Raw genomic sequence first — 23,439 nt, forward strand, 5'->3', positions numbered from 1 at the left:
TCACAGAATTACAAATAAAAGATTAAGACTGAGAAAGCTCTTGTGAGAGTAAATGGAAATTGGGTTTCTTCTTTAGGTTTGAACAATCACAAAAAAACTCAAATTTCTCTTCAACAAATGATCAAATAAATTATTATTATTATTATTATTATTATTATTGATCAATCTATATGATATATATATATATATATATCTAAATCTAGATATGATCATATTATTTTCCTATCGAGGGCAGGACAATTCTCTTTAGAGATTAGTAGATTTTCAGATACGACGGTCGATCAGTTATTCCATTCGTTGAGAAAAACATGTTTCCATTTTGACAAATGAGATATATTACTGTTAAGCACTATAAGAGTATTACTTTTGGACACATTTTTTGTTTTATAGTTGACTTATAAAGATTCTTACTCACTAATTTTTTTTATTTTTTATTTTCAAAGTAATTTTCTAATAACGTCATACTGAATTTCAGTGAAAAATAAACCTTCCTTTGCTATTAGATATAATTAGTTGGATTCATTTTCGAGTTAATATTACTATGTTTCTCAATAAAACTATGATTATTCTTGACTTTTATTTTGATGAATAAATAAATTATAATAAATATTTATAATTTATATATTAAATAAAAAAAATATATATTTAGTTGGTTCAGGATATACTTGCCAAAAGAGGTTGTGATCCTATTAAAATTTTTTTTGACATATATAAATAAGTTAAAAAGAAGAAAGCTATCCTTTATTGTAGGACTAAAATGAAATTAGATTTTCTTAAATTAGATGATAATTATATTGTTTAGAAAAATACAATAGAACTATAAGCCTTTCAAGTAAAACGAACAGCAAGATGAGTGTATTTGTCTGCCGAACAGCATCTATGTTGTCTTCTCTCTTCGACAATGACCGAGGCAGAGTCGTCTTGGGAGTGACAACCTTTTCAGTAATTAAAAGCTGCGGTTGGCCAAACATAATAGAACAAAATTCGTGGGGTCAACTTCGATCTTCCAACATCCCACAAGATTTCTGCTTCGCACCAGCAATTTATCCACAGCCAAGAATACGTCCTATTAGTACCTAATAATTAATTCCATCCATCGTCTTGCTCCTCATCACCTCCGGTCCAGTTTGTCGAGGTCAAAGCCAATGCGCCGGTTGCCGTAGCTCGGTCTTAGAGTCGTACATGTACGGCGGTGCCGCCGGTGACAAGAACCAAGCGCATAGCCAATTGGGTGCTGATGGGCTTTGGTCCAGGTTTTGGGCGTACAGATGTGAAGCTCAGCAGATAACAAAAATTATCTTTCTTCTTGTTTAGGCACAAATTTCGTTGTGTAAAGAAAATTCAAAGTCAACCTTGATTCAAGTTTAAATCTCTTATAAATTTGATGTTGAGAGATAACGAGTTTGATTAGGATCTGCAAAAAAGAACTGTATCAAGAAATAAGATCCCTCTAATACTTAGATCAGTAAAGGATTTAAAAGATTCAATCAAATGCTAAATATAAAATGTGTAATTCATTACAGAGCGAAAGCCCTCTTAAAAATATATTAGGAAGAGATAGGAAGAATTCATATAGCGATCTTTTTATAGTAAGATATTTGATCATTAGGTTGAGATCGTGATTGATGACCGACACTTCCTTATATCTTTGATCATTAGGTTGAGGTAATGACTGACCTAGTGAAATCGTATTTATCAATTTTCATAGGCTTGAGTCAATCATTATGTCACCTTGAAAGTCAAATGCATCACCTTCACCTATCAAACATCAAAATGTCAACCACGTGATATTGAAGTGACAGAATACCACATAAATTATTCTTGTATCACTTCTAGTCTTCATAGTTTAGGTAGAGAGAGAATACAACATCGTAGATGACAAAACAAATCTCACCCTACGCTTCAAAACCAAAGCTGCAATCAAAATGGCTGATCAACATGTATGAACAGTGTTGAACACATCTGAAGAAAGAGGTAAAGCTAATATCTGAAAGAAATAATACAATCAAGCATCGCAAGCAATTCAAAGCTTGTCACTTGGTTAGAAGCAGCTAGTTAAAAAAAGTACTGACAAACAGCTTGGTAAAGAATCTTTCAACAAATCTTAACACATCAAATCTGGTTATACGCATACCTCGATCGATATCGTACATGACTACCCATGGAGACTTCTAATATTCACTTCACGACATGTCTAGCCAAAGCCTTCAAATCCTTTTCGGCACTATCTTCAGCCGATGAAGTAACTTCCAAATGGATAGTCTTGGAAGCACAAGCATCGGCACAACATATCATTAACCGAGTTCAAATTTCATCGGCAAAATCATCTACTGGTTCTGTCCCTTTCCCTTCTTGGACTTGCTCTTGTTTTCCTGTATCTTCTTCTTTTTTGCTTCAGGAGTAGTCCAAATATAATCAGGAGGAATCACAAATGGATCTTGTATGTCTTCTACACGGCTACTCGGTCCTGATGTTGCAGAGTAACCTTGTCGATAGGGTGCCTTTATCCATTGAATCCAGGAGCTTGATGTCAGTGTTTCAGGGGAGTTGCTCTCAGGGCTAGAAGGAGGTGTTGAGAACTCTTCCAGTGGCTGCAATTCTTCGAACTTGGTGAAAGTAACCAGGACCCGGATGGTAGGAACAACTGGAATGGCGACCTGCAAGTATCTATCTATTACCCTCAAACAACACATGAGAATCACAATAAGTTTCTAAAAGGAGAAGTTACATGTTGCCGCTACCGAAACTGTCACCATAAGAACATGATTACCAAACAACAAATAGGTACTTGTTAGAAATTAACATAATTTTGATCTTGTTCCTCGATCATTCTCTTTATGACGATCAAGAAGTCCAATCACTTTCACCTAAACCATTCTCTTTACAAGAAATACCAAGGCAATTTACATGAAGAAAAAAGTTACTTGTCAAGCAAACAAATGGAAATCCAACTATAAGTTTTGCTACCAGTTAATTTCTAGCAACTTATGCAGTTGATCACCGTAACAGGTGTCATGAAGTGGCCGATGTTCAACATTAGAAAAAAAAAGAAAAAACTTTCAGTGGGTGCTCATAATAACTATAGTAAAGAGAAAAGTCATGAAATTTGAGGAAACGTCTTGCAAATTGTTTACACCAACATTAATCTGCAAATAGAGTTTGGAGTAAGAAACTGAATGTGAAAATCATTCTAACACCAAAGAACTTCAACTATTTTCTCCATTCAGGTTACAGTGCATCACAGAATGCCATCTTCATCAAGTGATGCTCTAGTTTCTATAGTTGTAAAGGTTCCAAACCCTGACATTTAGCAAGATTGCTGGTATTTCAAAACTAATTGTTCCAATAAACAAGAAGAAATTACACAAGGAATGCTACTATCTCAAAGTTTCCTCTTTATCAAGAACTAGGATGAATCGATACATCAACAGTAAGGATGAAATAGATACACTGAAATAGATACATCAACAGTAAGGATAAATCATTGGGATGATTTATAGTCAATAAGCATGTCAAATAGGATAACAGGAAACCTTAAAAGTCAGGCTAAGTAAAAGCAGGTCATATGGACACACCTAATCTTCGGATATATTTCCAGTGGGAGGAGATGATTTCAACTTCCAAGGTTGTAACAAAGTGACCTTTTGTCATCAAGATCAAAAGGTCATAAATCATGTTAGATTAATTCGATCTACTAAAAGATGGCAGGAACAGATGCACAGAAAAGCCATCTTTAAGGTTTAGGTCATTGTGTTCCTATTTCTTTCTCAAAAAATTCGACCCTTTCCACAGGAGTACATGGAAGGAGAATCCAAAGGACAACAGATGATGATACTCATTGCAGAAATTAATTGTCTGGTTTGAGCAAAATAATCTAATCCGTGACCTCCCTTCAGAGAAGTATACTTCTCCGAACCTGATAATGAAAACTAAACGCCATGCATCCTGAAGTTGTTCTGCATACCATTATGTCAACAATAACTAAAATAAGAAGAAAGAGACTTTTAATATGCTTCAGATTGCTAATATGACTGATAGAAAAGCCTACAAACCACTCCCAGTTACCTAATCACTATTGCAAAAGTTTATTCACTAAAGTCTTTAGAACAAAACTTCCTAAGATTAGTACCTAAAAATCAAGCAAGGGTATTAAAACTCTAATGCAATAAGAGGGAAGATTAGGCCATCGAAGCACCATTTACTGAAAAGACACTACTAGCCTCGCAAGAGCTAATTTTTAATGTCAGTGAAAGAATGGAAATGTAACTCTATGCAAGTGTCAGTGACAGAATGGAAATGTAACAACATATGCAACTATACCAAACATATCATTTTTATGTTTAAAGGACATCAGAATCGATAAATATCAAAACAATATGATAAGAAAAATGGTAAAGCCCAGACTCATGTGGTCAGTGTCCCATACCTTCACCGGAAATGCTCCAGCAGGGAGCTTCGTCGTAAGTAGATCCCTCAGACGACGAATTGCCTTAACCTTGTTTGCAAGAATATCAAGAAGTGGCAGTAGCTCTTCTGTCCGAAGCGGAAAATCAGAAGAGAGCCACAGAACAGGCCTTAGACCTTTTTTGTATTCGCTCTCTTTGCTACTCTCTTTGCGTCGGTATCCATTCTCCAAACTCGTCACTGTCCTTTTGGAATCCCTGTCCCTTCCCCTCCTAAGATCGTCCCCTCTGTTGCTGTTAACAATCTCTATGGAATGCCTTGCAGGCCTACTCTGGCACCCAGACGGAGAATCACCAAGGAGATCACTCACCTTCTCCTCGACACAAAGTGAGCTCCTTGGAGGCACAACTTTCTTCTGCCCTTCTTGTTTGTGATTACCGCCCCTCTTTTTCCAATTACCAAACCAACTTTTCCTATCTTGTCTACTCTCACTGTTACTACTGCTGCCAACATCGTCGATGGCCATCGGCCTCGGTTCACAGCAGCTATGCCGGCGAGGAACATGTTGGGCCTCATCAGGGGATTCCATTTTGAGGGCATTCTCCAATTGCTTCCGCTCCTCCTCCGTCAAGATGTCCTCGAGGCCTTCGCTCTCTGTATCATTGTCATTGCAGGTCGAGAGGAACTCCTCGTCGGTCATCGCCCCGGGCACCTGCCGGGACTTCACGCTCACAACGACGTGATGCATGTCATACACCTTTGCTTTCCACGACCCAACCAATTCCGACCTCTCCTGCCTCCTCCATGTCAACTGAGGAAGTAGCACTGCCTGCGTGACGTCGATTCCCGGTCGGAAGATGTTCGTCTGGGACATCGCGGCAACTTCTTGCTGGACTTCCGCCTCGGTGGCCGGCGTGCCCGCTCCGTCCAAAGCGTTCATCACTTCCTTGTCCTTGTGGGAGATCATGCACAGGGATCCCGGTGACACCTTCCCGTCCTCCGATCCATCCCCGAGGAAGAGGACACTCTGGTCGGAGCGCTGAATCCGGAAGCCGTCGAACCCGGCCAGAGTCATGTCGGCACGCAGGTTGGACCCCCGCTTCCAGATCTTGTAGGTGTCGGAGGGGGCGATTCTGGAGATGAAGGGTATCACCGAGCTCTCGAAGTGGAAGGTGATCTCCATGTAGAAGTCCCGCATCCGGCGCATGGTGGCGACGAGCCGCGGCAGCCGGCGGCACCACTTGGCCCAGGCGAGGGGCTGGTAGTGGCGGACGATGATCTTGGCGAGGTTCTCCTCTCGGAAGCAGATGGCCTCTTGGAGCGCGCTCCACCCCTGCTCGTTCTGGAGGCTCCAGTCGACGCCGGCGGCCATGAGCATCTCGACAGCGGCGGCGTCGCCGAGGCGTACCGCGAGGTGGAGCGGCGTCTCCCGACCGGGGACGTCGCGGCGGTCGATGACCGCGGAGATGGTGTCCGTCTTCTCCTCCTCCGCGACCGCCGCCGCCTCGGTGACGATCGACAAGGGCTCCACCAGGCGCGGCAGCTCCGCGAGCACGCGCTTGAGGCCGGCGTAGTCGCGGGCGAGCACGGCCTTGTGCGCCGGGCTGTGCGCGTACTTGGTCGGATCCACGCCAGCCATCACAATCCTTCTTCTTCAGCGGGGTTGCCCAAACCGATCGATTCTCAAGAAAGCGGAAGCATCAAGAAGAGGGAAATCGATATCAAAAAGAGATTTTTAGATCTTTTTCAGCTCAAATTTGGAGACCGCAAGAACAAGAGATAGAACAGCGGACAGAAGAGGAGGAGGTCTGATGTGTGCAATACCAGAGCAGACAAGCGCCTCTATACGGGCTTTTCTTTCCAGAAAAATTATGTATTTTGCGTGTATTCATGCGTGTATACATATCCATAAGACCGGAAGGAAAACACATGAAAACAGACCACAAGATGGAAGGAAAGATTATAGAATTATAAAGAAGAGGGGAAAGTTCAAATCTTTTGAACGCAGATATTATATTTTCATCCTCTCGCTGTCCCCACACAAAGCAGAGAGAGAAGCCACATATGGATAAAAAGGTGATCTTGAGAGATAACGAAAAGTAAAAAGAGGGTGAGACGAGTGCCCTCCAAACACAGACTTGTCTGCTATTTTCTTGGTGAGATAGAAGTGGAAGAAGGGCATTATTTCTCTGCTAATTTTCTTGGTGATGTGGAAGGGAGGACGGACGCCAATGAATGTGACACAATAGGACGCGCAAGGAAGAGAAACCCGAGTTTGACACGACACCGTACGTTCAATTCCAAATCTTAAAACGTTTTAAATTAAATGAAAAATAATTAAAAATGTATTGACGTGAATATGCACGTCCGACATGATCCATCGTCACCGACGCGGTCGAGCCGACTTAGATCATGGAGGACGATTGCACGGTGCGGATTTGTTCGTCGTTTATTGAGTCGCTGTTAATGACACGTAGCCGAGACGTGTCGGTGACGGTGAGCGAAGAAGAAACCCCAGTAATGGACCGCAGTAGACAAGATCACAACTACGGCGGGAAGCTAAATGGTTCACGTCGCACACCTCACGAACTCTGTTCTATAATTGTTATTATTTGATTACAATGTTCTTTTGTTGTTGTTGTTGTTGTGGTAGGTGTTGATATATGATGAGAGAAGACGCTTGCAATTTTATATACGTGGGTGGCAGATGAGTCTGTCATCTTGCAGTCCATGATTGCCACGGTCACATGTGCAGCACGAGCTGTGGGGTTCTTGCATCAAACACCACTAGCCCTCACTGTGTTATATATTTCGGTGGCCATGTGAAGGGCCATTATGAGCGGGCAACTAAATGATGAGGAGATCACAAGAGAAAGCTTTCGCTTGGCCTATTTATCCCTCTCATGCATGTTGTTAACACACTACCAATCATAATTACTAACAATCAGTTTAAATCAAATATCTAAAATATTACCATCAAACTACAATTTAAAACCTATTATATATATAATAATAATAATAATAATAATAAAGATTGAGTGAGCTAGCCCAGGGTCAATGTAGCTTTCCACTAGATCCAAGTCCCACTAATTTTAATCCACTCATCAACACATTAAAACAAGAACAAGGCCAAGGGACCATTGCTCTCTCCTGTGTGTATTCCAAGATCCAAGTGGGGGTTAGGCTGGGGACCCTCATTACTAATCATATGGTTGGGGGATTGTTTAAGCTTTTGGTCTCATTGTCCTCGCATGGGAGGGGGTGGTGGATGCCCACCCTGAGAAGGAGACGATGATAAAAGCTGTCACTGTTGTTGGGAATGGCAATGAGAGGGGAAAGAGGGAGGTCCTTTATGGGGAGTCAAAGATGCCCTAATTCCCACCCCCCCTCTCCATCCAAGGATTTGACTGCTCTGTGTGCTGCACCAGTGCGCTTTTATAATCTATGTCAATAACCATGCAAACCTTCATTTATCTAGTATATTTAAGGATAGGTGATGAGGCATCAAAGTGCCTGCCACATGAGGGTTCACTACTTGCTAGCTCAATCACCACAACAATCATTGGTCCCACTTCTGCAAATTGATGATCCTTTCTTTGCACACCTAGTGCTTGTGGTAATGAATGACTCCATTTTGAGCATTTGAACTTGGAAGGATCGCCAAACCTGTTTAAACCTCTCCCAGAAATGCATGTGTTGTTAGATGGACAAGCGTACAGAATGATTCTCAACCTCATGAACGCCCTGCAGCTGCCTACTTTGTCCACAACATTTACCTGGAATGCACTTGTTTTCTCAGAGGCAAATTGGACATTGATCTCTCCTCGTCTGTATTGATCCCAGTATTCGTTGTATCAACCTGCATCATTGAGAAACAACTAACAGAGTTGGTACAAGTTAGAAAAGGAAGAAAAGGAACCAAAAGCTCCAGCCAAATGAATGATAGCACATGACTCTCACTTGCATCCAGCTTCAGTTGTTTCCATGCGATGGATGGATTGGTCATGGAAGAAGCCAGAGAATGTTCGAATAGATACAACAAAGTGGAGATCCATCATGAGCTTTTCATTGCCTTAGGACCATAGACTCTCCATCAAAAAACATAGTCTATGAGGATATTTTTGCATATGTCCTTCTCCAAGTTCTTCCTAAAATGTGACATGGTCAATGTCAACGCATAGGTGGTCCAGTTATACAAAATTCTGGTGAGTCAAAAAATTCTTCAATATTGCTCCCTGTTGGACCACAAAAAGAAATGATCAAATCAATAGTGTAATCAAATTAATAATGAACATTCCACAAGCGGTTCCATAGGCATTGGTTGATGACAAAAGAAATGATAACTGGGCACCAAATTGTCAGATCAGTCAATATAAACAGGATCTGTGCAAAAGAAAAATGCACACTGACCAACGTGCATTTTTCTAAGCTAATAAGCTAAAATATGGTAGTAACGATTATAGAAGAGGAGGTTTGAAAAATGTTGTCGAACACAAAATTTTAACACAAAAGTCGTTCAAAATTGTAACACCAAAGGGACTAATAATTTCCAAGATGCTACATGGTCTGATCTCAGATCAGATGAAACAGGGATAGAAACAATAATTAAACATGCATGAGAAATGCCACCTTCCAGATATTTCATGAATGCTTCCGTTAAAGCTCAAGAAGTCTTGATGAGATTCAAAAACAATGTAACTCATAAAAGCACAAAAAGCTTTGGTATAGAAATAAATGCTTTGTTAACACCATACCATCCAAGGAATTTGATACTACAGAGAGTATCGGCATCGTCATTCAAATCAGCTGAATCAAACTTGGTTTCATCTTAGAATAACCCATCTAAAGTCAGGCTTTGAGTAGGTTTCACATATTGGTGTGTATAGTTGAACAAAATATGTTGATTTCAGGGATTCTGGTTGTCTTTGCATGCCTATCAGCATGTTTGTTCCTCACTAGTACAATGCCTAAAGATGAAATCAGCAATATGCAAGGTGTCATCTCCCTGTATGCATCAATGGCTTATCAAGAATCCTTCGGCCACTGAATTCATAGGAGTCCTATCTTTGTAAATTGTAAAATCAAGAACTTCTTTGACCCACCTTGAGTACTTGCGAAGCAATTGTCACCAATTATACTGTAAGATAATTTGATTAAGGCTTACAGCTCAGCAAAAAAGAGTAGTATACGCTATTATGATAATGAAATTCCATCAGTAATGCATTGTCATACATCTAGAGCACATTCTGACCAGTAAAGAAAGACAGTCAAAACAAAACGCTGAAGCACAGCATTCATGTGTTTTCTGTAAATCTTTTTTACATTTGCAAAATGTTGTGGTGCTGAAAGAACTACTTGGTGATGCATCTATAAACTTCTCTTTACCATCTGACATAGCGTCAGCGAGAATCAACAATGTCCTTAAAGGTCACCATAAGCAAATGCTGGAACTCATGTTGGTCGATGAGGTCAATGTTCCATTTATCAGGGAGTGTACATATTAAGAACTTCATAATTCATTTGTATAAAAATGAGTTTCAGGAGGACAACTACACAAAATCAGATGAGCAACTAACCAATTTGATTGTGCATGAGCCCAGTAAGTTGGTCATATCATTCAATATCAAGGAACATAAACATATCAAGTTCAAGCCGAAAATACAGTTTCGAATCAGATTCCAACAGCAGACTGGCTGTTCCCAGATTTTGGTGCTATGCAGCAGGGTTTTTTTTGTTATAGCAGGAAAGGCCAGAAGAGCTTTACTGTAAAAGAGAATAAGTGAAAATATCGAAGAGAGTAAATAGAATATTTCCTTTTGACTTATTTCCTTAAGTCACAAGTTTCATGCCAGATTTTAACTTCAATTAACTTTTGACTTATGAGACTTAATAAGAGTGAAACATAACATATTAACTGCAACAAATTCATACTCCACTTTGTAATTCTTTCATTGTTCATCTCAATCTTCCAATTCTGCGCTGAGTGTCTGAATATGTTTGTTATTTCTTCCGGTTGGATAAATTTCAGATTCATATGAAGGGTTCAAATCAGTCTCAATAGAGTAGCAATAGAAGTGCAGGATGAAGTATCGAATATGTGGAAGTATTTTGAATCAGATCAAAGTCATTCTTTTCCCCCTAGAACTCCAAATTTCCAGTACTACATGACAGTTTTTACTTTTCACAGCAGGAAAAGGTGTTAATATAATAGAAAAAAACAGTAGAAAATTCAAAGAGAGAATACAGAGAATGGAGACATGAGATGACAGAGAAAACAAAAAAAATATAAAAAGAAAGTGGTATGTTGAAGTTTACTTCATATTAGTAAAGCTCATATCTTAACCTTTATCTTCTAATACATAACAGTCCTTCCCCCACAAAATTAGGACTCCTAGATCCCTTGGAAATCCTATGGGGTTTTGAAGTTCCAGAATATGGCTAAACTGAATCCTGAGTAGGAATTGTGCAAAAACTCATAGATGGAACACCAGTGCTCATGGGACAAAACTGGATGACTCAAAGAAATCACATATAGTCTATGGTAATGACTTGGAGATCCATTTCTTTTGTCAAAAATGATTATCTATATAATCAATGTATATGACACTGATTCAGATACCCTTTGACAATGCTATATGAATTTAAATACATGTTTCTTAACATATTCGGGAACGAAAACCATAGATAATTGCCTCCCATCCAGGAACAAAAATCATAGATCAAGAAACAAAGTTAGCAACTCCATGTGGATTCTCTTACAAAGATCAACGGACATCAACAACCGTCATACTATTACACCCTACACAGTTTAGCAATGAAAAAGACCTTCAAATCATAGTAAAGAACTATAATTCAGATGCGAAACGCGTAACTCAAGCAGATCAGCAGCAGACAAGGCTTTCAAATGCGCATACATACCCCAGTGTCCCACCAAATGCACAAACGAATCGGAAATCGTACTTCGATTGATCAACAGAAGATTTAGGGCTACCAAAATGGGCAACATAATGGTTCAGAAACAAGGCGAAAGGGCAAAGTGAGCCTTACCACATCCCGCGATCCGATCGATGGCTACCTTCGATCGAGCATTGCAACTCCTCTTCCCTGCTTCTTTTGCGTTACCCTCCGTCCGCCTTTGCCGGATGTAGGAAATGGACCTCGGTTCGCGATTTACACGGTTTGATCGAATTCGAGTTTCATTTGCAATCTTGTGACCCACTTGTTCCCGAATGATTGCACCGACTCTTGTTTGGACATGGCAAGTGTTGCGATCCACCGCTCCACGTTCTCCCATTATGTTTGACGCAGACATAATAATCTCCGTGATGAATTCTCCAAGGCCATCTATCATTATATGGTTATGAAACCATGATACTAGTAATAACGGAAAGAAACATAGTAAAGATCATATTTGACATGATCGATTGACTGGTCCGACCAATGTGCCAGTCGCATGATGCTTGGTCGGATCACTGCTCGGTGGAGTCACGTCGAGAGGAAGGAGATGAGATGTACCAAAATCCATATTAATGGATCCATTTAAGTCGGCGGCATCGGTCATAATTGATACATAATATTTCCATTTATTATAAATATCGAATCACTGCTCGGTGGAGTCACGTCGAGAGGAAGGAGATGAGATGTACCAAAATCCATATTAATGGATCCATTTAAGTCGGCAGCATCGGTCATAATTGATACATAATATTTCCATTTATTATAAATATCGAATCAGGACAGTATAAATAAGAATCGTTTACGGCTGTACTATGTCGGGATACTTAGTAACAATTCTGGTAGGTGGGAATTGGGCCCAACCATAATGAATTGAGTTCTTCGCCATTTCTCGAAGCTTTTGAGACCCCACGAGCATACAATAATGAGAAATACATTTCAGCTACCTGTGTCCCGTACCCGGAATAATTATCCGCAAGTTGAACAGCAAGTAACTGTGGGCCCGGAGCCCTGAGGAAGCGTAGGCTGCTACCGCGTAGGTAAAAGACGTGGGAGAGAACCGTACGAACTGACTCCGAGAAAACGATGGTGTCCATCGAATGACCGCCCCACGAAGAAACACTGTTTCATGTCCAACAGCAGATCTCGTTGAAACGTGTCACCTTCCGCCGGCTTCGGCTTGCGCGAACGCGCGCCCCACCACGTGGGGCTGCCACTCCGACGGGAATCGGCGGTTACTTGGGGGATGGCATAACGGCGTCATTAAACGGGTACACGGAAGCTACGCCACCGGGAATGCCGACTTCCAAGTAACGGATTTGGACGTTGCGTGAGGGTTCTGTGAACTGACGGAAACCGACACGTTGTTGGGAGAATCCGACGTGGCGGTTTGGTGCGACCGGCCACCGACGGAGGACACCCGGGGCGGACCGCCATAAATGGGAAGAGCTGGTGACGGCTTCTCGTCGGTGACAACAAAACCTCCTCCTCCGGTGCACATTCGTCTTCTATTCTGCGTAATTTTTTCGCTGATTTGTTCTTGTTCTTCACGTTTTGTTGGCGTCAAGATCCGTCTTTTTCTCCTTCTTTCCTCCGGGAATCTCGACAAAAGCTGTTTTTTTCCCTTCCTTGGTTCTGATTTCAGAGCTGAAGTTGGACTTTTGGGCACTTTACGAGCGTTACGGCGCTGTTGTGGTGGCTCCAGCGGGGAATCGGGTTTTGTCGTGGTGGTGATTGAAGTGACAAGGATTGGAATTGGGAATCACATCCAAGCCTTGATCTTTCTTGGAGGTTTGAAGATTGGAACATGAGGATCCATCCTGGTTCCCAGTTTTGGAGATTGCCCTTGCATGTCGGCCAAGTGTTGTTTGGTTAGAACCCCATGAAATAGCAGTGGCCGACGGCATCCACCCACCACAAGGAGATGGAGAAGGCCAGTGGTAAGCCCCAGCAGCCGCGGCTCCGCTTGCTCGCCACCCTTTGCGCCTTGTTCTGGATCATTATCTTTTATTTCCATTTCGCCGTGCTCCGTCGCAGTAGCCCGATGAGTCCGCCGGAGCAAACCCTTTCCTTCTCCTCCTCGTTCCCGTCCAATTCCCATCAACATTTTGTAGTAGACAGCACGCCTTCTAATGAATCGCGCGCATCGCATTCATCGAAATTGAAGCCCCCGATAGCATCGAAGCCATCGGACGCCCGTCGAGAGCCGCCGCATCATCCCCTTCCCTCCTCCTCGAATTCGTCCATTCCCAAACGACAACTCCCATCGCATTCATCGAAATCGATACCGCCGCCACTCGAATCGAAGCCATCGGATGCCCATCGATCGCCGCAGAAGACCTTCCCCTTCAACCGTGCCCTCCAGACGCTCGAGAACAAGAGCGACCCTTGCGGCGGGAGGTACATCTTCGTCCACGACCTCCCTCCGCGGTTCAACGACGACATGCTCAAGGACTGCAGAAAGCTGAGCCTTTGGACAAACATGTGCAAGTTCACCAGCAACGCCGGCCTCGGGCCGCCCCTGGAGAACGCAGAAGGCGTCTTCTCCAACACCGGGTGGTACGCCACCAACCAGTTCGCCGTGGACGTGATCTTCGGCAACCGAATGAAGCAGTACGAGTGCTTGACCAACGACTCGTCCATCGCCGCCGCAATCTTCGTGCCGTTCTACGCCGGCTTCGACATATCGCGGTACCTATGGGGGTACAACACCTCGGTGAGGGATGCAGCGTCCCTTGATTTGGTGGATTGGCTCATGAAGAGGCCGGAGTGGAGTGTGATGGGCGGGAGAGACCATTTCTTGGTGGCCGGAAGAATCACCTGGGACTTCAGGAGATTGACGGATTCGGATTCCGACTGGGGCAGCAAGCTGCTGTTTTTGCCGGCTGCCAAGAACATGTCCATGCTGGTCGTGGAGTCGAGCCCATGGAACGCGAACGATTTCGCGATTCCATATCCCACTTACTTCCACCCTGCAAAGGATGCTGATGTTTTCGTCTGGCAGGAGCGGATGCGGAAGCTGGAGCGGAAGCATCTCTTCTCGTTTGCAGGGGCACCTCGCCACGACAACCCGAAATCTATCAGAGGGCAGATCATAGACCAGTGCAGGAAGTCCAAGGTCTGCAAGCTGCTGGAGTGTGACTTTGGAGAGAGCAAGTGCCACTCGCCTAGCAGCATAATGCAGATGTTTCAGAGCTCTTTGTTCTGCTTGCAACCTCAGGGTGATTCCTATACAAGAAGGTCGGCCTTCGACTCCATGTTGGCCGGTTGCATCCCCGTTTTCTTCCATCCTGGCTCGGCTTATGTACAGTACACTTGGCATCTTCCGAGGAACTACTCGACATACTCGGTGTTCATTCCAGAGGATGACGTTCGAAAGAGGAATGTAAGCATCGAAGAAAGACTAAAGCGAATTCCTCCGGCTGTTGTTAAGGTCATGAGGGAGAAGGTCATAAGTCTGATACCGGGGCTTATATATGCGGATCCTCGGTCTAGATTGGAGACTCTGAAGGACGCCTTTGATGTGTCTGTAGCGGCAATCGTCGACAAAGTAACCAAGCTAAGGAGGGACATAATGGAGGACAATGAGGACAAGGCTTTTATCGAGGAGAACAGTTGGAAGTATGTTTTGTTGGAGGAAGGGCAGAGAACAGTTGGGGCACACGAGTGGGATCCATTCTTCTCCAAACCAAAGGATGGGAACAGTGATTCTGGTGGTTCTTCTGCTACAACTGCTAAGAATTCTTGGAGAAGTGAACAAAGGAATCAGTATTGACCTTCGTGTGAGAGTCACCTGGATCAGAAGGCCAGCGCTTGAAACTGCTTGAGATATACATGAAGGCAGCACGCACTATGTGAATTGTTTGTCATCCATATAAGTGTGTTGAATGAGCTGCCTGCAGATTTCTAAGAACACCTGCTGAACCTGTTCTACGAGTATAGAAGGTAGCTGCAGAAATTATCTGCCATATATAAATGTTTTGTGTTCCTGTTAGTGGTTCATTTGTTTGAGCTCTGCTTTTACATGTTCAACAAAGATAAGAATATCATGAATTTATTTCTTGTTATGGTGAGGAAGTCGTCATATTTGTTGAGCATGACCCCAAAGTTTGATCGGAGTAGAGATGGAGAGAGTTCTCTGGCTTCACTAGCTATAGTTTTGCATGTGTGCGCCGGCAATTACTGCTCTCGCTACCAGCTCATGGAACCCCCGTGCACGACCGGCGGCTACGTCCGCGGCAATTCCCGCAGCTGCACCACCCAGGACTCTTCGGATTGCTGCAAAGAAGGCGAGCTGTACCCCCAGTACCAGTGTTCGCCGTAGGTGACCGGAGACACGCCCGCCCACATGACCATCGCCAGCTTCGCGCAAGGCGGGGACGGCGGAGACCCCGCGACGGCTGCTACCACGGCGACGACCAGATGTTGGCGTCCTTGTCGACGGGATGGTACGACGACGGCAGCCGCTGCAACAGGAGCATCAGGATCAGAGGCAACGGCAGGTCTGTGCTGGCGAAGGTGGTCGACGAGTGCGACTCTGTTTACGGTTGCGAAGCCGACCAGAGTTACCCGCCGTGCTCCAACAACGTGATCGTTGCGTCTCCGGCCGTGCGGACGGCGTTGGCGATCCCGGAGGCCCAGGTTGGGGATTACGACGTTACCTGGTCTGATGCATGACGGGTGGCGCATGCAACCATCGGGTAGATGCATCATGTGCTGCTGCAGCACGCATGCAAGTGAATACTTTTCGATACTGCTTTGGTATTTATGTGACTGATCTATAGTTTGTATGTGTCAAGCTCATGCATCCAAAGAGCATGAATTGAACAGATCATCACATCATTAACCATGAAATTTTAAGAAATATAGATTCTAATATAGTATTAGAAGTTACGATTATTTTACAATGCAATTTTTATGAAATTACAATTTAGTTCTCAAAATATTATAATTCAATTCATGAGATATTATGTATCTCCCGTTGCATATCACTGATCATTCCTTGGAACAATAGAGATAAAACCAATCTTTGTCTGTCTTCCCTTTCGGTAATTTGCTTGCAGGCTTTTGAGTTGTGATTGGTCAAATAGCGATAGTCAATATTTCTGCCTTTGTCTTGACACCTTTTATAATAGGTTTGGATTGATTGTTGCTTGCCGTTCTCCTTCCTCTGTTCTATTTATGAATAAGCAAAGAATTTTACACTTCTTTGTTAGTAAATATTTATGTATTTCATAGAGAATTCACATCAATCACATGAAGTAGTTTCTAATTAGTTCTCAAGGATGATGAAAGTCATAAATAGTTTCTAATTATTTTGTAAAGTTAATGACGATCATAATTAAGTTACAAATGTAGGGTGACAAGATTAAGGATATTAGAAGAATAGTCATCGTTTTTTTGTATATTAAGGGAGGCAACGATGAGATGATTAAAATTTATTAAGAATGATAGGATATTGTAGATATCTTATTATATATAGATAGGATATCATTTTTAAAATTTATTGTTATTTTATAAATATAATGTGTATATATTTTTTATTTGTGAGGATCGAAAGCGAATTGCATGTTCCTTTTCATCTTTGCACTTACCTCTAATTAATTAGAATGTTGAGAATTTGTTAGTCCTTTCCTAATCGAGCCCCCTTATCATGCTCAAATGCTAGGTCGACTATGATACCAAATGTCATGACTCGAGTCTGATGGGTTAACTAGTCTATCAACTTCATTTGGTCTAAATCACTGATCAAAATGAAATTGATAGTAGTACACTCATCATACTCTTATAAGTCAATCTTAATATTGTTCACAATGTGGGATTAATCAGGGATGTTACGGTGATAAATTATCATTATCTTAGGAGTTGGCTATCTCTTCTTAATCTGTAAGGTAGGCTTCTCTTGATAAAGAATTCTTGGAGAAGTGAAGTGAACAAAGGAAATCAGTCTGGACCTTATTGCGACATCCACCTCCGTAAGAAGGCCATCCATGAGACTGATTGATGATCTACATGAAGGTAGCACTCGATGTGATTTTTCTTTTATCATCCATGTAAGTGTGTGTGTGTTGAATGAGCTGCCTGCAGGATTTCTAAGAACACCTACTGGACCTTTTCTACAAGTACAGAAGGTAGCAGCAGATGTTATCTGCCATATTTATGTTTTGTGTTCCTGTGAGTGGTTCATTTGTTTGAGCTCTGCTTCTTTCACATGTTCAACAAAGACGAGAATATCTTTTGTTATGGTATACTCGAATCAGATTGTTTGATATGTTACATGGAAATGCAGATGGGGAACACTACAAGTGGATGAGTGATGACAACTAATGAAAAGCCAATCTAAACAGAGAGATGAATGATCAAAGAGAGGGACTTTATGTTCCTTCTCTATTAATTATGGCTTTGCAAGACTGAGTCATCATCCTGTAGATGTTGGTAGTAGCAAAAACAAAGTGAGGTATGGCCATCTTCCAACAATCTATTCTGGAGATTTCTTCTGGTGCTTTGCATGAAGCTGCTCATGACTTTTCCTGGTAGAACTAATGCGACTTTCATTCCAGATCATCTGGAAAAAGGAAATACAACTTAACACTCATCCTAGAAATCAGAATGATTAGAATACTGGTTTGACATTGTGAAATCTGCATCACACAGCTGCTTATGGGAGATTAATAGATATTAGTAGGAAAGAAAAATAATCTCAGTGATCACTCACTGCCGTCACCGTTTCTGAGCTCAAACTTCATTGGGCGTCTTCGAAGGAATGCCATCGTTGTGCGAGTCAAGTCAACCCATGGCTTTCTTCGACGCCGCGATTGTCGCTCAATAGCATCAGATAGAAACTTCGTGGTGACTTGCCGTCCTGATTACGCTAAAAGACCAGTTGTGTTCTCTTGCTAATATAAGCATACCATGGCTTCGATCCCTCGGACATGAAAGTTCTCCTCGGAACCGAAAAGAGAGCTTACCGTGAATGAGTTTGACGCCATGGCAATTCCTCCACCTTCTTTGCTCGTCCTGGTGTTGGTAGCACACGTTTGTCTTGGCAGCTACCTCCACTTCTCTTATGCCCAACAGTGCAGCCCAAACGGGCAGATCACCGGCGTCTCCGGGGACTGTAACACCGACAACAACGCCGACTGCTGCGTGAACGGCCAGATGTACGACACCTACAGCTGCTCGCCGACGGTGACGGGGGAAACGCAGGCGCACATGACCATCAACAGCTTCGCTGAAGGTGGAGACGGCGGTGGGCCTTCCAAGTGCGACGGAAGCTACCACAGCGACAACGAGCTCGTCGTCGCGCTCTCCACCGGATGGTACGACGGCGGCAGCCGGTGTTCGAAGAACATAAAGATCAACGCCAATGGCCAGACCATGCTAGCCAAGGTGGTGGACGAGTGCGATTCCTTGCACGGCTGTGACCAAGAGCACGCCTTCCAGCCGCCGTGTGCGCCCAACATAGTCGACGCATCTCGAGCAGTGTGGGAGGCTTTGGGGATCCCTGAATCGCAGATCGGAGACTACGACATCACTTGGTCTGATGAATGATATGAAAGCAGGTGGATTAGTATTCCAGTGCAGCCCTAAGCACGTATCCATTCCTATGCCATAATCGTACGAATAAAGCAGCCGAACAGAGCTTGCTGTAAGCTAAATCTATGCAAGAATCTATGATGTGTCTCATAAATCTTGTCATTTCAAGACCTTAATAATTAATACATTACTGTAATTAAAAAAAATATTTATCCTTTTAAGAAACCTATTGAAGAAACTATTTTGAATTAAAGAAGTCTGGCGTCAATTTGATGAGGATAATAACTGTGATAAGACTCACATGACGTCACGTCTCAAATGACGTCTCACAGCACCAGGTCAACGCAGACCAGAGCGTCGACCGAGGCACATTAATACCCTGCTCAAGCTCGGTTCTTCACGCCATGCCAACACCAATGTCAGACGCTACCAGTCTGCCCCATGCAAGCGGGCACATCAGGAAACAATAAGCTTCCCTATAAATACCCTCGCATTTTGAACGAAAAATGAGGAGAAAATACTTCTTCATCTGAAACCCCCTTCATATCAATTGATTTGATCGTCGGAGGGGTCGGGTCGAGGATCCCGACTCGACCTTTATGCAGGTGTAAAGCCGGCGGTCCCTACAAGACGCGAAGGCAAATTCTCGCTTGGAGGAGACAACGACACCGCACCCGACCACCTCGGTGGACTAAAAAATCACATCGGGAAGATCCCTCGTCATCCGGACCCGAATCGAGTTGCGTCGGTCCGAACCTAGTCGCATCGACCCCGAGGCCATGGCTCAGGTTCTTCACACTGACACAATTGAACAAAAAAGGTTGAGCGGAGCCACCCCACCCCGGCTTATTTGTCGAGCATCAGCTTCGCCCGAGGCGGAGTGCGACAGCAAGTACCGCAGCGATGACGAGACAGCAGCAGCCGATGCAACAAGAACATCAAGATCAACGCCAACGGGAGGACTGTGTTGGCGAAGGTCATCGACGAGTGCGACTCGGTGAACGGCTGCGACGCGGAGAATAGCTTCGAGCCGCCGTGCCGAAACGACGTTGTCACCGCGTCTGCGGCGGTGTGGAAGGCGTTGGCGATCCCCGAAGCCCAGATTGGATATTATGATGTCGCTTGGTCTGATGCATGACTTTGAAGCGCAGAAGAATGTAAACATTGCTTGGAATTGATGGTTGACCATAGCATGGGTGACCGATTTCTGTGAATTCTAGTTATCGATCTGCAGCTTTCAATCGATAGTGCGGCGACACTGTTGGATGTCTCCGAAATCATTGTAACAAAGATAACCCATTAATTTATAAGCTTTTCCAAACAATGTTTGTAACGGAGGTAAAGTCAACCGACAGACAGTCAACTGGACAGACCAATGTTACAAGGAAATGCTTGTTCTGCTAATTACTTCGATGCGTCTGATGATGAGTTGAATGTATCTTAGACCAAGGAACAGAAAACTATGATATATGAAGATTTGAGTGGGTGGGACAAACTGGACATGGATAACAAGGGATTCATCATCCAACAACAATGTCACACCACTTCTTCGCACCTGCTCCCATACACACAGTTGCAGGGGGAGGTTGGAAAATGTGCAGCCAATGTCGAATGGGAGCAGTTATTTCTCATTCTTTTTGTTGAATCTTGCGTTAGCACAAGGAACCCTTGCGGCACTGGAGAGCCCCTGCCCCTGCAGTGATGGAAGCAACCATGGAGGAGGTCTTGGCCCCGAGGCTGGAGGCCCTTGAGTAGCTTGCGGAGGCACCAGCTCCCGAGGGGGTGAAGTAAGCACCATTCAGTAGCAGGTCCCCCTCTGATCTCCAATTCCAGCTCTTCCAAGTGTCACTCGAAGTGGCCACTCTCTTAGTCACCTGCAAAACAGAGCTAACTCGTGGAATATTGTGGTTGATGCTGAAGGAGCTCTTAGATCCATAATCGAGACTAATTTACCTCCTTGGCAAAAGGATCGGTAGGTGCAAGGTATCTGTTGCCTTGGCTGTTGATGGTCGGATTCGCACTTCCTCCAATGGCGTACATCTCCCAGTGAGTGTAATCGTTGTTCACCACATGGAAGTAACCATGCCTGCACCTGCAATTTGTCACGGTGGTAAAACACGATAATAAACAGGACATCCGTAATCTAATGACTTGTGTGTAAGGCTCCAACTCCGGTCCCCTGTAGAGATCTTAGGAGTACCTTGGCATTCTCTGAACGAGTCCTTCACCAAAATGGTTGAAGGCAATGGTCACCTGCATAGCCTTGTCCCTTTTGTAGGAATCACTGTGACCCAAAAGCATCACCTGTACAAGATTAATCTGTCACTCGAGCTCACAAAACACACGTAGCGTTCGTTACATGAGTTTCGTTAAGGAAGAGGGGAGATACCTCGTTGTGGTGGGTGAAGTAATTGTTGGAGATGGTGATGGCCGTGGAACCCATAACGGCATCGACGAGGCCGTCGGCGCAGTTGGACAGGGAGTTGTGGTCGACCCAGATGTGGCTGGAACCGAAGATGGAAATGGCGTCGCCGTCGGCCATGGTTCTCCAGCCGTAGTGGGAGGGGGAGCTGCGGACCAAGGCGTTGCCGGTGGGCTTGCAGTCGTGGATGTGGAGGCCGTGGATGATGACGTTGGTGACGAACTGGATGGTGATGCAGGCGCCGTTGGCGATGTGGACGTTGGCGCCGCGGCCGTCGATGGTCTTGAAACCGTTCATGATGAGCTCCTGCTTGAGGGCGATGACCATGTCGCGCTTGAACACGATCCAGAGGGGCTCGTCCTGGATGACGGCGTAGCGGAGTGTGCCGGGGAGGGGGTTCACGGGATCGTCGTCGCTGGGGTCGGTCACGTGGTAGAAGCGCCCGTTGCGGCCGCCGATGGCGCTGCGGCCGAACCCGATGCCGCAGTCGGCGAGGCGCTTCCGGCGGAGGTGCCACTTGGGGTCGCAGCGCCAACAGTCGTCGATGGGGTTTCCCGTAACGCATGTGGAAAGGTCGTCGAGCGACCGGCGCGCCGTGCCGTTGCTGATCTGCCTGCTCAAACAACATTCATCATCGTGAAGAAGAATTAGTGCCACAACTACAATTGCAAGACCAATTGCAAATCGTAAAAAGAGAACATGATGATTGAGAAAGAAAGACGATGTTTAATCCCTCAAATTTGAACCACAATAAACCACAGACAGAGAGCGGTGGGGGTCTCCAGATCAACAAAACACGAAAAGGCTATACCTAAGTCAAACAATTGCTGATGCACGATCCTCGATGCGACACACCACCACCCACAAGTTTAAATGGGATCCACCTCGACGGCCATAACAACCATAGCTCGACCGGGGGTACCACTGGTTGTTACTCGGTCGGATCGGCATGCGTTTGGTAACGGGAAGAAACACAGGATGGGAGAAGACGTGAGAGAATAGGACGTGTCACGGCCCACACGCCCCAGTCCACGATGGTAATTCAATATACACAGCCAGCCAGGAATTGCCTTTGACCAACCGAAACAACTCATTTTGCAACTAGGAAAGGAATCCGACGTACTAGTAGTGTTCATAGGAATCAAGTCAGAAGCAACAGGAGATTGATTCGAGATTAATGTATGCGGCTCCAATTTGCATCTTTGGTATACTTGTAATAACTGTAAAAGAAGGTAACAAAGTGGTGGGCTTACTTACGTGTTCACTTTTGACGCTATAAATTCTGGGTCGTCCACCGCGCCAACCACCACGTCACTTTCGAACCTGGTTCACTTAGTGGACTCAACAGTCAGTCGCTCGCTGTAATCGTTCGTTCCACATTTCGATCGAAGAGATGATAGAATTATTATTATTATTATTATTGTTATATATATATATAAATTAAAGTCCAGATTTATAATTATTAACTATAAGAAATATTACGGTCACAGCAACTGACTGACCTCTGCGCCGTGGCGGAAGAGGTGTCGTTCTCCGCGGTTGCCGTCACGCTCCGCGGAGCCATTGCCGCAGCAGCTCCGACCCTGAAAGAGACTCGAAGACATTAGACCGACGTTTGAACTTTGGATCCAAGGTGAGATCAACGAATTCGCTTGAACTCCCAAACAGAGGAGCGAAGAGAAGGCAAAGGGTTTCCCACACGCCATAGCTCCTCACGATTCTTCCAAAAGACCAGCACAAATCGATGATCGGAAAATGTACCTCGAGGGGAACGATTCCCGGCCTCCCGTAGATAGGATCACGAAGAGACCGAGCAACACCAGCGACGACCTTCTCCGAAGCACCATCGCCATCAATGCCGTTGCCTCCGTAACCGCCCTTTCCTCTTCGCACGCAGATCGGTAGCTTTCTCTCTATTCGCTGTCAGTCCACAGGGAGGTATAGAAAGGTCAAGGGAAGAGAGGGAGTCCAACTGAAGCCGACGACGGAACCGCCATCTTATAGGGACGTTCCACTCTACTTCTACCCCACTCCCCAACTTAACGGGCGTCACCTTCGCTAACGGCGTGATGGGGGCACCGACGACGACGACGGTGCGCGGAGCGTCAATTCGTGCGATTGAC

At 44.3% G+C, this 23,439-nt stretch overlaps 4 protein-coding genes and 1 long non-coding RNA gene across 5 annotated transcripts; 2 read left to right on the plus strand and 3 right to left on the minus strand.

Annotated features, from left to right (window-relative positions):
* Nucleotides 1-1,963: 1,963 nt before the first annotated feature.
* LOC135636788 (uncharacterized) lies at nt 1,964-6,327 on the minus strand. Its single transcript, XM_065148827.1, has 2 exons — nt 4,427-6,327; nt 1,964-2,657 (listed from the first exon to the last, which is right to left on the minus strand). Exons 1-2 carry the CDS (start codon nt 6,041-6,043, stop codon nt 2,328-2,330), a joined length of 1,947 nt encoding a protein of 648 aa, XP_065004899.1. The 5' UTR covers nt 6,044-6,327; the 3' UTR covers nt 1,964-2,327.
* A 1,520-nt stretch (nt 6,328-7,847) lies between these two features.
* LOC135636288 (uncharacterized) lies at nt 7,848-11,783 on the minus strand. The gene is made up of 3 exons (XR_010495859.1): nt 11,452-11,783; nt 8,365-8,639; nt 7,848-8,263 (listed from the first exon to the last, which is right to left on the minus strand). It is a non-coding gene; the product is annotated as an uncharacterized LOC135636288 (long non-coding RNA).
* Nucleotides 11,784-12,831: 1,048 nt separating this feature from the next.
* On the plus strand, nt 12,832-15,425 carry LOC135635043 (xyloglucan galactosyltransferase KATAMARI1 homolog). The gene has a single exon (XM_065145845.1). The coding sequence runs from the start codon at nt 13,283-13,285 to the stop codon at nt 15,131-15,133; it is 1,851 nt and encodes a 616-aa protein (XP_065001917.1). The 5' UTR covers nt 12,832-13,282; the 3' UTR covers nt 15,134-15,425.
* Nucleotides 15,426-18,272: 2,847 nt separating this feature from the next.
* On the plus strand, nt 18,273-19,056 carry LOC103982638 (putative ripening-related protein 1). The gene has a single exon (XM_009399621.3). It carries the CDS (start codon nt 18,346-18,348, stop codon nt 18,907-18,909), a length of 564 nt encoding a protein of 187 aa, XP_009397896.1. The 5' UTR covers nt 18,273-18,345; the 3' UTR covers nt 18,910-19,056.
* A 1,118-nt stretch (nt 19,057-20,174) lies between these two features.
* Nucleotides 20,175-23,242, minus strand: LOC135636880 (probable pectate lyase 8). The gene is made up of 7 exons (XM_065149005.1): nt 23,078-23,242; nt 22,819-22,899; nt 22,574-22,639; nt 21,284-21,929; nt 21,095-21,198; nt 20,848-20,986; nt 20,175-20,768 (listed from the first exon to the last, which is right to left on the minus strand). Exons 1-7 carry the CDS (start codon nt 23,167-23,169, stop codon nt 20,547-20,549), a joined length of 1,350 nt encoding a protein of 449 aa, XP_065005077.1. The 5' UTR covers nt 23,170-23,242; the 3' UTR covers nt 20,175-20,546.
* Between the last annotated feature and the right edge of the window lie 197 nt (nt 23,243-23,439).

This window comes from Musa acuminata, chromosome BXJ3-4 (genome assembly GCF_036884655.1).
Source record: "Musa acuminata AAA Group cultivar baxijiao chromosome BXJ3-4, Cavendish_Baxijiao_AAA, whole genome shotgun sequence".
Taxonomy (NCBI): Eukaryota; Viridiplantae; Streptophyta; class Magnoliopsida; order Zingiberales; family Musaceae; genus Musa; species Musa acuminata.

Coding starts and splice junctions, on each gene's coding strand:
- LOC135636788 (XM_065148827.1), bottom strand. CDS start 6,043: ATGGCTGGCGTGGATCCGACCAAGTACGCGCACAGCCCGGCGCACAAG. Junction 2,658..4,426: donor CTGGAGCATTTCCGGTGAAG/GTATGGGACACT, acceptor AGATACTTGCAG/GTCGCCATTCCAGTTGTTCC.
- LOC135635043 (XM_065145845.1), top strand. CDS start 13,283: ATGGAGAAGGCCAGTGGTAAGCCCCAGCAGCCGCGGCTCCGCTTGCTC.
- LOC103982638 (XM_009399621.3), top strand. CDS start 18,346: ATGGCAATTCCTCCACCTTCTTTGCTCGTCCTGGTGTTGGTAGCACAC.
- LOC135636880 (XM_065149005.1), bottom strand. CDS start 23,169: ATGGCGATGGTGCTTCGGAGAAGGTCGTCGCTGGTGTTGCTCGGTCTC. Junction 22,640..22,818: donor TCTTCCGCCACGGCGCAGAG/GTCAGTCAGTTG, acceptor TAAGTGAACCAG/GTTCGAAAGTGACGTGGTGG. Junction 20,987..21,094: donor CTCGTTCAGAGAATGCCAAG/GTACTCCTAAGA, acceptor GACAAATTGCAG/GTGCAGGCATGGTTACTTCC.